Here is a 16,337-nt window from a genome sequence, read left to right as displayed (position 1 = left end):
GCAAGTTTTGGTTATCTGAGAAAATAGAATAGTCTGAGGTACTTCTGTGTGGTGATGACTTGAGCAAATGAGCAAAGTATACTTTGGCAATCCTTCTAAAAAACCACTGCAGGTGTGTAGAGCTGCAAGCATAAGAAACTGTTATTATAATGCATCATGCTACCTAAAACCAAGATTTAAGCATCATAAGAGGCATTGGAGAAGCACCGCAAGCATTTTCATATAAAGTTATGGAACAAAGCATACCTGCAACAACAGCTTCCTGGTAAAGCAAGGCATTGCTCTTCCAAAGCTTCAACCAGAAGAGCCCCATCAGGTGCAGTGAGTTACTTGCAAGAAACATAGCTGGTGGTGAATATAAAGGTGTTCATGGATCCTGGACATGCCATGACAAGAAATAACAGCAGCCATTTTTGCCATGGATTCCAAGCTCCCAATGTTCCTCTTGTTCATACCTTTTGTAGCCTGTTCTGCCAGCCACCAAGACCCCTCCGTTGTCGGATACTCGCAGGAGGATTTCGCATTGCCAAGCAGGCTTCTTGATCTCTTCACATCCTGGTCGATTAAGCACAGCAAGATCTACGCCAGCCCAAAGGAGAAGGTGAAGAGGTATGAGATATTCAAGCATAATCTGATGCACATCGCAGAGACAAACAGGAAGAACGGAAGCTACTGGTTAGGCTTGAATCAGTTTTCCGACATCGCCCACGAAGAGTTCAAGGCCAATTATCTGGGAATGAAGCCAGGATTGTCAAAAATGGGTGCACAGCCACATACTCCGACAACATTCATGTACTCGAATGCCGTCAACCTGCCCTGGGCAGTGGACTGGAGATACAAGGGAGCAGTGACGCCGGTCAAGAACCAAGGAGAATGTGGTGAGTCCAATCTCTGAACAGTGCACACTATCCTTTTCAGCATATTATCAGTACCATTTCCACTGAACCATTACGCATTCTGCGCAAAGATAATGCAATAAAAAGAACTAAATTGCTTGCAGGAAGTTGCTGGGCCTTCTCGACGGTGGCAGCCGTTGAAGGCATAAACCAAATTGTGACGGGCAAGCTGGTATCATTATCGGAGCAGGAGCTGATGGATTGCGACACCACGTTCAATCATGGATGCGGAGGGGGCATCATGGACTTCGCATTCGCTTACATAATGGGGAACCAGGGTATCCACACCGAGGAAAATTACCCGTACCTCATGGAAGAGGGCTACTGTAAAGAAAAGCAGGTTCGCACAGGAAACTAATCCTTCAAATGTTCAGATGTAAAATGCATGCAGTTCTAACAAAGGGGTCTTCTTTTGATGTGGTGTTTCAGCCTCATTCCAGAGTGGTTACTATAAATGGCTACGAGGATGTCCCGGAGAACAGCGAGATAAGCCTGCTGAAAGCGTTAGCTCATCAGCCTGTCAGTGTTGGTGTAGCAGCAGGGAGCAGAGACTTCCAGTTCTACAAAGGGGTAAAGGAAATGATTTGTTACCTGTGTTTTATCATGATGTCACAGATGACATGAAACGGAAATTAACTTGGCAATGTCCGACTGCAGGGGGTGTTTGACGGGGCCTGCGGCGTCGAGCTTGATCATGCATTGACGGCCGTCGGATACGGCTCGTCGTACGGCCAGGATTACATCACCATGAAGAACTCATGGGGCAGGAACTGGGGAGAGCAAGGGTACGTCAGGATAAAGAGGGGCACTGGGAAGCCGGAGGGTGTTTGTGGCATCTACACGATGGCTTCTTACCCTATCAAGAACATCACAGGCTGGGGGGCCTAATTCTGTACCCGATCTTGTAATCCAATTAAGTGTCAGCAAATGATGAACGCTAAGCTGCCCAACGTGTGACTGAATCATTTGGCCCTGACGAGGAACGACTTGCCCAGTATTACACTACTGTGCGATGCAGTCATGTTGAGTGAGAAGCGGACATTTTCTTTGGCTCCTGAAGCAATGCTCTGCATCTTCATCGTGTAGAGAAAACAACGCTGCAAAGCTTACAGGAACGAAATCGGTTCACAGTAAGGCGATAATTTCAATCAGGCGGCTATGGAGGAACCAGTACCTCCTTGGCGAGGGTCGCCGGAGGCCGGAGCAGGCCACCGGGCAACGGCTGAGGGCGTGGCTCAAGTTAGATCAATGGGCCTATAACTAGACTGGGCACGACGGCCGTGCGCCCGAACCTCAGCCGAGAGCAGACTTGGTCGCGGCCTCCACGAATCCCGGGCGCACCCGCAGACCTGCCATGGCTGATGGCGGACCAGTGCTGGACTCGTGCCGTAGACTCGTAGTCGTACACTCTACACGGCACGCTCCGCTCTGCCCCAGACGGCCAGCGCTGCCGCCCCGCGGCCCAGACGCACACGGGAAGCCGACTGCCCCGCGTCGACTGCAAAGTGCAAACGCGCCTGAGCTGGCTCGTCCGGCGGGAACGGAATAGATGCCGTCGTGGTCGGAGCCGAGGTGTAGGCGTAGGAAAAGGTCGCGCACACCGTACACGCGACACGGTACACGCTAACAGCCTAACACGCGGCCGTGGCATCGTGCCAAACCGCCCGAACAGCCAACAGGGAAGCCGCCATGAATAAGTGAGCATCCGGTGGGTAGACACTGAGCAGGCCGATGCCGTCCTGTTGCCCCGCTATTCAAATGCAGCCTTTCTGGAACACGGAACGACAAACCGAAGCCTATGGTCCGTGGGCAAGGACTTTGTGAGTTTTGTCGCTTAATCACTTGAATTTAATATTTATTTGGTGCTGATCACAACAAAGGTCCCATGGTCTAGTGGTCAGGACATTGGACTCTGAATCCAGTAACCCGAGTTCAAATCTCGGTGGGACCTCTTTTTTCATTTCGCATGTGTGAGATTTTCTTTCTAACCAGAACTGCCGACGGGTCCAGACTAGCCCAAAACTTATGAGCCGTACTTTTTTTTTCTCCGATTTTTTTGAAGAAATAAATCTATTTTACTCATATAAGGTCCGTCTATTTAACCCTAGATATTTTACTTTCGAACGGTTTAAAACCATCTAAATAATCCTCTGAAGCAATTTTAGAGGCAATTTTGCCTACCTAGAGCTATGTCATTTCCCTCTCACTTCTTTTGTCTCTTTCCCCCTCTCTCTTACACTGGACACCACCAATCATCTCTTTGCTCTCTTTTTAGTCACAATTAAGCAATTCCTCTCACTGAGTGACAAATCTCGATGTTCTCTGCAAAATCGCTCAGTTCTTCTCACTACATGCCTGATAATTTTTTTCTTAATCCAATAGCCTATTCCTAACTCCAAACGAGGTCATCTTGCTGTAGCACAACCACCATCACACTCCTCTTATTGGGGGCAATCTCTTTTTGCCATTACAGAGCCTAGCCACGTCATCATCCATGTGTAACCACGTAAAAAAACTGCTTCTAAAACCATCCTAATGATTTATTTAGATATTTTTAATAGTTTCAGAGAAGAATAAATAGACAAATCTCGCCGTGACGTGATGGCCGAAGTAGACTTATTTCACAAGAACAAAATCATAAAAACCTTTTGATGTGTTAACAAACCAACGGTGGCTTTAGCACCTTTGCCGACTGTGTTTAAAGATACAACCAGTTTTTATATAGTCTTTAATAAAGCCCGAAACAGTTAAAAAATTAAAGTTTTTTTAAAAAATAATAAAAAGTACAAAGTACAAACTCAGGCAGCACAGTATTGACAGTACAACGAGCGGCCGAGCGCGCCCGACCAGGTGGTCGTCGGCGACGACTTGTACTCCACCCTTGTTTTCTCCGCCCCCAATCGCGCTCGCCGTCAGGAAGGAGAGCGCGTGGAGTGGAGATGCATCTGAGCGCGAACGAGGGGATCGAGGGCGTGCGGTTCGCGGTGACGGGCGGGCAGGGCTTCGTCGGCGCCGCCCTCTGCCTCGAGCTGCTCCGCCGCGGCGCCCGCGAGGTCCGATCCCTCGACCTCCGCGCCGCCTCCCCCTGGTCCCAGCAGCTCCTCAACGCCGGGGCCCGCCTCTTCCAAGGTCCCTCCCCCTCTTCGTCTTCCTCGGCTCGGATTGCTGCATCACCAGTTACCGCGGCTTTACTTCACTGTGGCTGCACTCCTCAAGTGCAGTAAAATCCACATAGACTCCATCTGATTTACTGCACGCAAGTTGCTGAATTGCTATCAGAAGTAAGACGCGTTAGAGCGCTACCCTTCCTTGTTAGGTTGTAGTTCTGCCTCTGAATCAAGCTGCAAAATGTTGTCAACTCGAAGGAGATTACTGTGCCCGTACTATCGCCACCAGTGGGTCTTGCGTAATTTTTTCTGGACAAAGTTACAGCAGAACTAACGTTATCCATCATGTCTTGCGTACGAATAAACGATTGCCCAGTTCACTCCTCAAATTCAATGCCATGGGTATTGGTTACCCGTTCTGATGCGTGGAATGAACTGTCAATTATTTTACTGGTGGCTTTGTGCTGCAGGAGACGTTAGAAAGAAGGATGATGTCGGAAGGGCTTTCCACGGCGTAGACTGTGTTTTCCACCTTGCTTCTTATGGCATGTCAGGGAAGGAAATGGTGCAGGCTGGGAGAGCGGATGAGGTCAATATAAACGGGACCTGCAATGTACTGGATGCTTGCCATGAGCATGGCGTCAGGAGGCTTGTGTATGTAAGCACATACAATGTGGTGTTTGGAGGAGAGCCAATTGTAAATGGAAACGAGGCATTGCCTTATTTTCCCATTGAAGACCATGTTGATGCTTATGGTCGCAGCAAATCAGTTGCTGAACAATTGGTCCTGAGGAGTAATGGGCGGCCATCTAAGTAAGTTTACCCTTTGCCAGGCTTCAATGCCATGTAATCCCTCCGATCCCAATTATAAGTCCATTGAGGTTTTTCCTAAGTCAAACTTTTTTTTATCTTTGACCATGAATTGCTCAACAATCATATAGATTGACAACATAAGCTTGATGTTATTAGATTCATCATGAAAAATACATTCATAATATATAACTCTTTCTATTTGAAATGATATACTTTTATAGATATTATTAGTCAAAGTGCTATATTGGAGATTGTGTCGATGTCCTATGGACTTATATTTGGGTTCAGAGGGAGTACACAATAACCTAACTAAGAGGCGTCGACTATTTTTGTGTCATCTCAGACATCTATGTCCTTTCCAAAATAGATATCACCGTAGAATAGATGCAGCTAAGCTTTTATAACTTTGACCACAATAAAGAGTTTATAGATTTGTTGCATGGAAATAAGATAATTTATATTAATGGATCCTCCATCAAAGTACTTCCATTTCATTATACTTTCAGTTTTTTTTTTTGCTAAAGCACAATTAGGAACAAGTAATGGCAAAGGTGTTTATTTTATTGGTGACCATGCTGATGTCCAAAATGACAATTAGAAAGAAGTAGTCTACGCTAATACTACTCTTTGCACTATTCCTTATATTGCGCTACCTTCTATTGAAAACCTTAGCAATGTCATGCTCCTTAAGGATCCAAAACCACAATAATAATTTTGTTTTGTCTTGTAACTCAGAGTGGCATTTGATAGTTTGATACCATGCAGCCTTTCATACTGATTTGGTGAAATCTTACAGGGGTAATAAAAGTACCTGTCTTTATACATGTGCCATTCGCCCCGCTGCCATCTACGGGCCAGGCGAAGAGCGACATCTTCCAAGGATCCTGTCCCTTGCAAAGTTGGGATTAGCATTCTTCAAGATTGGGGGCTCAGATGTGAAAACAGATTGGGTCTATATAGATAATCTTGTTCTTGCTCTGATATTGGCAAGCATGGGACTTTTAGATGACATTCCTGACAGAAAGGGTACTCCTGTAGCAGCTGGTCAGGCGTATTTCATCTGCGATGGTAATCGCTGTTAGCCTTCGTGAGTACTATATTGTTACTAAATGATACTCATGGTACTATGCTCTGAGGGTTTTTTTTTTCTAGTCATACTGCCATTCTGAAGATATAATTGGTTAATTTAATCTGAACAAATGAGAGCCTTTTCTAGGTAGAGGAGACAACAGAGGTGTTTGCTGTCTTTATTTTTACAGTAAAGTCATTGCTGACAATATCTATTCAATTGTTGTACACTAATACCACAGAACCGCAAAAGTAATTATTTAGCTACTTCACCTCTCACTTGTTCTGAACTTTGAAAGTTTGAGGTTTAATGATTTACATAGATAGTACACGATTCATTTTTTCCATAATAGGATATCCCCAGAGGCCCAGATTCCATTACCCGAATAACGGAATTATAAACGATACATGTACTCAGTGTTCTATTAGTTGTGTGCATCCAGTAAATACTCAACCTTAAGAACAAGTCTAGTCTGTAGACTTTTCTTCCGTAAGAGAAGTGTCCCCTTTGTTGGCTTGAAATGGTTGGGATATAGAGACAGTGATTATGTATTTGAAATTGCATTGCCTCATGGATCTATAATTGTTTTGCAGGATCACCTGTCAATACTTTTGAATTTATCATCAACCCTCTGTTCCAGAGTTTGGATTATACAGTTCCTCAAGTTACGTTGGATACCTCAGTCGCCCTTGCCATTTCAAGGATATGTTTATTCATGTCTACACTATTCTATCCATGGCTAGATAGTAAATGGATCCCTCCGCCTCTTATTCTTCCTGCTGAAGTATATAAGGTCTGCCTCTTTGTCATGTTCTTATGAGTTTTCTGTGTTTCAATTCTTGATGCTTTTCTAGTGTGTTACCAGTTTACCTAACACAGCTCCTCTGGCAAAATTAGATATATTTATGTTCTTGTTGGGCTTATATGCCTTGATTCTGTTACTATCCTCTCACATAATGGCAACTATGTTATGACTAGACGTAATTTCTTCAGTCTGAGTATGAAATATGAATAGAATGCCAAGAGGCAAGTTCAACAATGCGTACAAAGTATATTAGTTATGTCTATTCATCTTTGTTTTTAATCGGTCCTTTTTAAAGGACATCTCTATTGAAGTATATAAGTGAATTGCCCACATTTCCCTATTAGCTTAGGCTTTTGGGTGAATTGGTTAGTGCATGTAGCTCAATATGGTATCAGGGTTAGAGATCTCAAGTTTGAGTCCTGGCGAGCGCAATTAAATAAAAAAATTGCAGTCGACTCCTATTTCCATATCTGAGGCCTGAGGGAGCCTCTGTGTGAGGAGGAGTGTTGAAGTATAAGTGAATTGCTCACATTTCCCTATCAGCTTAGCTTTTGGGTGAACTGGTTGATGCATGCAACTCAATAATCTCTACTGAACTACTCTTGACTAGGCTAGTGGACTTGCAATAATAATTCTATTTGATGAGTGGGAATAAATAAGATACCAGTTCCATTGTCCAAAGATATGTACATCATACATCTGATGTTGCTTGTTCATTGCGACAGGTGGGTGTCACACACTACTTTTCATTCTTGAAAGCTAGAGAGGAACTCGGCTATGTATGTATGGTGAGCCCTCGGGAAGGCTTGGCTGCAACTATCTCCTATTGGCAGGAGCGGAAGAGAAGAGAACTAGATGGCCCGACCATATTTACTTGGTTGGCTGTAACGCTTGGGATGTTGGCTGTGTTTTCTGCTGCTTGTCTTCCACCAGTCGGCCTGTTGAAGTGGATCCTTGACATCCATTTGTTTGTTTTTCGCTCGATGTTGGTGATTCGGCTAGTCTTTGCGGGAGCTGTTGCATTGCATTTTGGTGAAGCCGTGTATGCCTGGTTTTTGGCGAAGAAGGTTGATCCAAGGAATGCTACAGGGTGGTTTTGGCAAACCTTTGCTCTAGGGATCTTCTCCCTCCGGTATTTGCTCAAGAGAGCGAGAGGGTAGATTTTTGTTGTACTTCATATACTCATGTGAAGTTTTGTAATAGTGATTTCCAGTGCGATTCCTATTATTGAGTAGTTGTACCCACCAAATGGTTCCTTACTGCTGTAAAAATTGCCCATTATGAGGTTTGTGTAATATCCGTGATAGGATCGGGCAGAGCCCAGCCACTTCTATAATTGAAGTTTTACACGAGTTTGGCATGAAAGCAAATCAGTGTGCAACGCATGGTCGAGTTGTTGTGGTAGCTTCAAACACTGGATGGGATTTGCTATTAGGTGACATTATAAACTTGTAACAAGTCATTGTTCGAGCCAAATGCGACCGTTCTTCCAGCAGAAAGTTGGTGGCTGTCGCACATTCAGCGCGGTATATGCTCTGAAGTCTGGACTGTATAATACTATTACGAAGCTAAAGACGATACAGCTCGTTTTCCCTGCCTGCCACTACATCTGCAAGAGTCTTTTCTGTATCTGCGGACAATTGGACTATACCGCTACCTGCCTCTGCATTGGAAATCATGGAACATGCATGTTACAGACCGATGACGGAGTAACTGAAAATACGGCTAGAATACAGCCATGAAAAAAAATGAGTTGCAGTTGTGTTCCACCAATCGGCTGATTCTTCCACCAACCTCCCAACCACCGTGCCGTTCATTTAATATAAGTTGTTGTTGGCGAGAGGAAGCAACCGAAAAAGAAAGCGAAGAGAGTAGGCGAGGGCCGAGTGCTCTGTCAGGCTCAGAGTTGGACTTCCGAACTGCAGCTGTGTACAAGAGCCGCTTCTTCGTGAATCCTATCATCACTCTCTCGACCAACTTCTAGCCAATAGATCCTTCCTTAATGGCAGAAACCTGCGTTGCAAAAACAAAGCTTGAAACCAGAGCAGGCAGTTTCAGAAGATAAATGGTAGTAGTGAAGCATAAGCCTGTGAAACCAGGTTTTCAGTGTCTGGATGAATGATGTTTGCGAAGGTAGATTGGCGTGCAGTTGCTATGGAAAGCATTGCTGAAAAGTTCTACCTTAAAGTCTCTGAGCAGCCAAAACATGACAAAATGTTTCGGTAGGAGGCAGGGACAGTCGGACAGACAAGGTTTCATGGGCCACCGGACTGTCCTTTGGATGATTCCCCCCCCATGTTCTCATGTGGATCCTCTTGGTGTGGCTGCAGCTACGCATTTAAGTAAACGCTAATCAAACATACACAGGTCAGTCGCGTTCCATCCTTCCATCCATGAACTAATCATCAGAGGCTTCAGTTTATTTTTTTCTGTAACTGGAATCATCAGAGGCTTCAGTTTATTTTTTTCTGTAACTGGAATCATCAGAGGCTTCAGTGATAGTAGATTAGCAACTGCAAACTGGAGACACTGCATCCTTGGGGAATAAAGATACAGCACCCAAGAATTCCTTACGGTATCACGCGCAGATCTCCTAAGTATTCTTTTAGAAGAAAAATAGCTTAGCATTCCATTTCATCACAGGACACTAAAAGTGTCAAGTTTCTTACTGTTAACCCAATGAGCATGGTTTCTTACCAAACTAATCAGACTGCTGCCGTTGCGAGTTCACATGAGTTGGCACGCCAGATGCTGAACAGAGTCAGGGAGGGCTGGACAGCACGCCACTTGGGAGGATGTCAAGGCAGGTGCCATGTGGCCGGCTGGCCGTATAGACGCACGCTGCGCGCACCGCACCGGCAGCTTTCGTTTGCCAACACGGCTCCAGTATATCTGAGCTGCCTGACTTGGAAAAATAAAAATAAAAAGCCAAAATGTATAATAGTTCACGTCGCCTACCGCTAAGTCTCTAACATGTTTGCAAAGCTACTTTTAAGGTTAATTAGATTGGTACCATTACACTTTTCATATTTAGAAATTTACCATTATATTTTACTAAATTGATCTGATACCATTATAATTTTACATACGTTCAAAACTTAACATTTTATAGCTCAAGGCCCACCCACCTATATGTTCCGTATATCCCAAAATGCCCCCAGTTCATCCGTGGCTCAGAGCAGGGGAAGAGCAGGGGAGTCACCATGGCGGCTCACCCCGAGCTCGCCGGCGGCAGTGCGCAGAACGGGCGGAGGGAATTGAAAGGAGGCGACCGGATACGTGTGCGGTGGCGCCAATGGCAACGGCAGCGCTCGGGTTCTCGCAGCGGCGGCGGGGCAGGGCCCGGGGAAGCCAAGGCGAGCGGCGCTCGAGCATCAGTGAGACTAGGGGAGCACATTGGTCGAGGTTTGGAGGCGTGGGAGCTAGCCTAGTGGGCTGTCCATTTGCGGGGGCTCCAACGGCGGCGCGGCGGGGCTCGGCCGTAGCCGGAGACGACGGTCTAGTGGGCGCACGAGCTACAGTGGGCTACGGGGTGCTAGAAGTGCAAGGTTATGGAGGAAACGCCTCACCACGGAGGGAGGTCGACGGTGACCGGCGGCAGCGGACGGAGGCGACGACGGAAGCGGTACTCCGACTTCCTTCCCTGAAATTGATTGAGGGGAAGGGTTACTGGGGGTATGCAGATGCTCAAGGCGAGAGGAGAAGATGAAATGTGAAGAGACGGCGGAGTTCCTCACGTAGCCGCGGCGGAGCTCCTTGCCGGCCGCGAAGGAGAAGGTGGCTCGGCGGCAGCGCTGCACTGCGTGCACGCACAAATTACTTTAGGGGTTTTGCTCCTGTGATCTTGGGACACGGGGTGACGCAGTATGTCGAGGAGGTGGAGCACCTGGTGGATGGGGACGGAGCGGCCATGGTGCTGCATGTCGCCGGAAGGAAGAAGATGAACATGGAGCGGGTTCGGCCGGCTTGTTCTGTGCCTACGAGCACAAAAATGGAACGGATGAAGGCGGGGGCATTTTGGGAAAATACAGAACTACGGCAGCCTGCAGTGGATAGAGTGTACAAAATGGTAAGTTTATGAGGTATGTAAAATTATAATAGTATCAGACTGATTTAGTAAAATATAATGATAAATTAAAGTATAATGACACCGATGTAATTAACCCGACTTTCAACTGCACACTTCGTGTCCCCCTCGTGCATGAATAAAGCCCGCCTGTCCCGGCGGAGGCAGCTGTTGTGGCTGCGAGACAAACACCGCGCCATCACATATACATACCTTCCTCCTCCTTCCTCTGTCCACACCAAGAGGAGATCTGGAGAAGAGAGGAGGAGGAGACGGCCATTGCGCTTGAACTTCTCTGTCCTCTTCTCCTCTCTCTCTCTCTCTCTCTCTCTCTCTCTCTCTCTCTCTCTCTCTCTCTCTCTCTCTCTCTCTCTCTCTTCTAGCTCTGCTTTGCTTGCCTCGAGTTCTTGTCAGGGGGGCCGGCCATGGCCACCATCCTGGAGAACATCCAGAAGGCGAGGTTCCTGCCCACCAGGCGGCTCGAGGACGAGCTGCCCACCTGCCAGGGCGGCGTTAGCCGCCGCGGCGGGGGCAAGGAGAGCCACCTCATGGGCCTGAGGAAGAGGCTGTCCTCCTTCTCCGGCAAGATCCAGCCCATCTCCTCCGCGTCGGCCGAGTGGGCGTTCCGGCGGTCCAAGTCGGCGCCGTTGCTCGGCGCTGCGTTCGGCGCCGGCGGCTCCCTGAGGGGGTGGTGGGAGTGGGGAGTCGGCTGGCTCATGTCCAAGAAGCCCAGCTTCGCCGGCGACCTCGAGATGAACGAGGAGGAGGCCACTGCGCTCGGTCGCCAGAGCAGGGGCAGCTGGGGCCACATCCTCTACAAGGTGCGCTCCAGCGTCCGGCGGCTCGTCATGTCGACGCACTCGCTGCCTACCACGCAGAAGCAGTACCTGCCGTCAGCGGTGCAGAAGGTCCAGTGCAAGCCGGCGGCGTTCGCCTACACGCAAAGCTTTCACCATACTGGCCGCGCCATGGCGCACTAAGAGCATCGCGCGCAGTTGCAGATGTCTTTCGCATCACAAGGAGGTGGATGATCTCCATGAGATCCAAATGGAGATGATGAGTGGCTCAAGAAGAAGATTCAGGTTCCAGGTGCGTGAGATCGATGGTGAAGATACCGCTATACGATTATAAGTGGAAACTAGCTCGGTGAATTGATGAATGAAATGTAGGATTACTGTTCTGTTCTGTTCTGTGTAGATCTAGTGTTGAAGTGCATGCTCGTTCTTTATATTCTTTTTGGTTCATTTGACGATGTAAATGTAAAATGTTTGGTTGATTTTGTAATGTTTTTGCCTCCTGCAGTAAATAAAACTAATGCAAATCGTGCTCGTCTGTTCTTGAGAATTGAGATGCCTTTCAGAGTTTCAGCTCAGATCTGATGTCTCTTTTTCATTCGCTACCAACGACCAACCTAGTAACATTCTGCCATCTACCGGTGTCGGTGCGCACGTTTGATGAATGCAAATGGTCAATGCAGCTCAAAAACAGCTGGAAAAACTGACAATGATTTCATAAAATGTCGGTGATTTGTTCAACCGTCAATGTGTCAGCTCAGGAGACTATTCAAATGAGAATTACCGCCCATTTTTTCTATGTTACGCGCAAATTCTTGGCCTTACTACCATGCGGCAATCCTCGATGAGTTAGGCATCTCGGTGAAACACAAAATACTGCTCGTCGTGAAGAGTAATTGACTTGGGCGTAAACACAGTCTTTAAAACATGGCTTCCATCTCCGATTTCTAGCTTCTAGAACGACACATCATACTATTCTCTTGTCTACCGGGAGAAGGAAGCAGAGCATAAAGGTGAAGCGTCACGAGTGAACAGGTGGAAGGTCAAATCCGTCACCTACGAGTTGGATGGACCTGCAGCTTGTGCACGGTGCACCACGAGAAATGAATGGTCCGGCATGTCACGATGAGGTCTGCAACATAAAATTCTACTAGCCTCGCGGATGCACGGGGATAGCAGGATGATTCATTTGCCTTAAGATTTGGAGTGAAGTAGTTGAAATAAATTATAAGATAAATAAATGAATCAATAAATAGATAAATATCGAGTTAAGGGAGATAAACGAAGATAACCTGTGTGACCATACCTTATACCGAGTTGCCACTCCTCGGTGCCGCACATGAATTTTGGCGAGGGGTCACTCCTATCTATTGGGCCAATGAATAAATAGTCCGATTTCTCCGATCTCTTGGGCTTCCGGTGGTCCATCCCATCACAGAAAGCTTTTGCACGCAAACGTCACTGACCCAGCCAGGCACCAATGCATCGCCGACCTGGCTAGGGTAGAAACTAGAGGGATTTTATCAATTTTCAATTTTTTCAATTTTAATTTTGAATCGGACTACAATGCAGTCACATTCTGAATACGGTGCGAACTGAATTCGTCAAAAACCACGAATTTCAAATGTTTTTCGACGAATCTGTGAACCCTGCACGAGTCACGCCTCCTTCTGCTTGCCCTCTTCCCTCCCCGGCTTTCCCTTTCCGTGCGATACAAGCTACAAAGCAAGACAAAAGCTTTCGAGGTCCCCTCCCCTAGGGATTGAAACGAACTGAGAAAATCCCGTCCCGTCTCGGTATCATTTTCTATATTTTCCCGACTGTTTTCATTTTCATGGGATTCACATGAGAACGGGACAAAAACAGGATGAGGTAGTCGGGAAGCGGGAGCGAAAATGATTTTGGCCTCGTCTCGACCGTTTTTGCGGTATCTTGTATTTAGGTGAGATACTTCCGATTTTTGTTCCCTTTTTGGCCCTCGGGACCGAGGCCCAATAACAATAGCCCATCCGGCGAAGTGCCAAACCCTGTTACCAAGGCCCAACGCCCAAGCAAGGCCATGAAGAGCCAACCCAACCCAACCCTAGCCACTGCCCACCTCTCCTTCCGGCTGCCGTCACCACTCTTGTCGTCTATCGTCGCCACTCGGTAAGTCGCCATCTCCTGCACAACTGCAGGAGTCTCTCACTGCCGCCGCTTGTGCCATCGCCAGCCCACCACCCACCCACTCCTGCCGTCGCCAGTTCACCGCTCGCCCGCTCCTGCGCGACTGCGCCATCGCATGCCCACGATGATATGCTGATAGCGCCCACCGGAAAAGCCCCTTCGGGATCCAGGACATCGGAAAATTTTTGGGCTTAGGCCGCATGCTCCTGTCGCCGCCGCCGCCTTTAGGTACATCTTCAACTCTTTGATTCGATTGCGTGCTCCTCGGCTCCTCGCAGGTGGATTCGTCCGTGTTTATCCTGGATCCGCACCCATGTATCCATAGAATCCGTGATTACTGGTGAAGTGATAAACCCATGCGCTCAGGATTAAAGAGGGATGTAAAATCTGCTCTTCTGTGTCTTGTAGTTGTGTATTACAAGTGTGCTGAATTATTGAACTGTTACAAAACTTGCTCTTTTATGTTTTGGTGTTTTCAATATAAATTATCAGTTTTCGACCGTTACCGGTATATTTTCATTTAGATTAGTTCGTTTTTAAATAACCGGAAGTGTCTTGTTCGTTTTTATTTCTGACTTTTCTATTTTCGTTTCTGTTCAGTGAAAAAATATAAAAGCGAAAACAATTAAAGGGTTTTCCGACGGTTGTTCATTTTTATCCCTACCCTCCCGTTCCCTGCGCTCACACACTCACAAAACCCCCCAAACCCCAAGCGCGCGGTCATCCACACGCGCGCATCGCACCACCCCGTCCTCCCATCCCCATCCATCACCAGCAATCCGCGCCCATGGCGAAGGGAGAAGGAGGAGGGGGAGGCCAGCGCAAGGGCAACGTCCTGAAGACGGCGGTGATCGTCGCCGGGGGGCGCTCGCGCTTGCCTGGGTCACCGTGGAGACAGCCTTCAGGCCCTTCCTCGACCACCTCCGCGCTGCCATCTTCCGCTCCACCAATCCTGCTCGCGACCCCGACCAGGAGGAGGTCCCCGCGCCTCCTGCCCCTGCAGCTACCGCCGAGGAGGAGGAGAAGGCGCCCGCATCCGTTGAGCCATCCGCGCCATCGGTCCCAGTCGTGGAGGAGAAGGTGGAGGACGCCACCGCCGCCGCAGCGGACAAGGTCGAGTAAAGAGGGCGCGCACCGTCCGGTTCCTCTTATAATAGTATGTTGTTGGTTCTGTGAATCTGTTCTATAATTTCGGAGCTTGTCGCTGTCATGGATGATGCAAAATTTGAACTCTTATGTCATTACCTGCATCTCTGTTAGTCATCTCATCTCGGTTTGCCAGCGTGGTTGCATTAGTTTTTGCTACTACAATGCATTTGGCATTTTACGAATTTGCATAACCAATCAAATATGAAAATACATACTATAGTACCCACTAAGTTAAATTCAACCTACAATTATCGATATTGGGAGCTTGCCGGCAATGTCAAAATCTCTATGGGCATATTATGATGGGAGATCTCTAAAGGTAATGAATTTTCTTTGGATCTCTGTTCCTCCTAGGAGAGCTGATGAGGTGAGAAAAAAATTAACCCAACAACAAACCCAAAAGAAGAGCCTTAAACCTTGAATCAAATAAAGCTTTGATGTTCACCTCGGTTGGCAGCTGGATCTTCTCTTCCACACTGGATGAGAGGGTCGGGTCGGAGGAGTCGCCAGGTCGCAGGATGACAGAGTGGCGGCGTTGGTCGGAGGAGGGGGAGCCGGGATGGAGGATCTGCCTACTCACCGGAGGGGGCTGCCTGCTCGCCGGGTCAGAGGAACTACCTGCTCATCGGGTCGAAGGATCTGCCTGCTCGCCGGGTCGGAGAGGTCATCGGAGGGGCTGTCGGGTACGAGGGACCGCCGGGTAGCCGGAGGAAATGGCTAGGTCGGAGGGGCCGTCGGGTCACCGGAGGAAGCAGCTGGGTCAGCTGGGTTGGAGGGGTCGCAGGGCCACCACCACTGGATGAGTGAGACCGGGTGAGGGGTGAGATGTACGATGGAGTGGGTAGGTCAGGAAACAGTGAGCGCATACATCATGTGTGAGTCACGTGAGAGAGGAGCATGAATGTGGATGGCTAGGTTTGGCTGTTTTCGCTAGATCCTCTCATCCAGGACCTCAAGGTATATTCCTTATTGCTGGTCATACTATCCATCCAACCAAATATCTTAAAAACTTGAATAGCCATCTTTTATCTATGCCCATCCCAGGAATCAAACACACCCTTAGTTCACATATCCTTGATGAGATGGTTTGTGTATTTGTAACTTCTTGCTTTTGATATTGCTTAAAAAATTGAGAGTAAAATAGTGGTGATATATCTTTTGCAGCAGCATTTTAACTCATTTTCATGCTAGTGTAAAATGATTGTGTTAGTGCTTACTGCTTATAATTCCCAATCTTATATGTCCATTCGGTGATATTTAGTATGTGTGCGCCATTCATTTATTTGTGCTGTAATTCAAGCTGTGAGATAGCCGCCTCTGGGAGCAGAAGTCCTATCTGGCTTCTATTCTGAATAGGTCTTTGTTGATCGCTAGCTCTATTTCTATGCATTAGTTTCTGCTAGTACCATTTAGTAACCATACCCTTGATGTGATGGTTTGTTTTTTTTGACTGCTTGTTTATGATATTGCCA

At 47.5% G+C, this 16,337-nt stretch overlaps 2 protein-coding genes, 1 non-coding gene and 2 pseudogenes across 3 annotated transcripts; all 5 read left to right on the top strand.

The window, feature by feature from the left end:
• The first annotated feature begins 233 nt into the window (after positions 1-233).
• On the top strand, positions 234-1,948 carry LOC133921382 (cysteine protease XCP1-like; annotated as a pseudogene).
• An 827-nt stretch (positions 1,949-2,775) lies between these two features.
• On the top strand, positions 2,776-2,847 carry TRNAQ-CUG (transfer RNA glutamine (anticodon CUG)). Its single transcript has one exon. It is a non-coding gene; the product is annotated as a tRNA-Gln (tRNA).
• An 854-nt stretch (positions 2,848-3,701) lies between these two features.
• On the top strand, positions 3,702-8,060 carry LOC133921376 (uncharacterized). The gene is made up of 5 exons (XM_062366218.1): positions 3,702-4,025; positions 4,474-4,816; positions 5,613-5,884; positions 6,479-6,678; positions 7,416-8,060. Exons 1-5 carry the CDS (start codon positions 3,836-3,838, stop codon positions 7,848-7,850), a joined length of 1,440 nt encoding a protein of 479 aa, XP_062222202.1. The 5' UTR covers positions 3,702-3,835; the 3' UTR covers positions 7,851-8,060.
• A 2,670-nt stretch (positions 8,061-10,730) lies between these two features.
• Positions 10,731-12,100, top strand: LOC133921377 (uncharacterized). The gene has a single exon (XM_062366219.1). The coding sequence runs from the start codon at positions 11,182-11,184 to the stop codon at positions 11,734-11,736; it is 555 nt and encodes a 184-aa protein (XP_062222203.1). The 5' UTR covers positions 10,731-11,181; the 3' UTR covers positions 11,737-12,100.
• Positions 12,101-14,423: 2,323 nt separating this feature from the next.
• LOC133920820 (outer envelope membrane protein 7-like) lies at positions 14,424-14,838 on the top strand (annotated as a pseudogene).
• Positions 14,839-16,337: the final 1,499 nt, after the last annotated feature.

Source organism: Phragmites australis, chromosome 6, assembly GCF_958298935.1.
Source record: "Phragmites australis chromosome 6, lpPhrAust1.1, whole genome shotgun sequence".
Classification (NCBI taxonomy): domain Eukaryota; kingdom Viridiplantae; phylum Streptophyta; class Magnoliopsida; order Poales; family Poaceae; genus Phragmites; species Phragmites australis.
The sequence above is the reverse complement of the archived record's forward strand: the minus strand, read 5'-3'. Positions and strand labels throughout refer to the sequence as shown.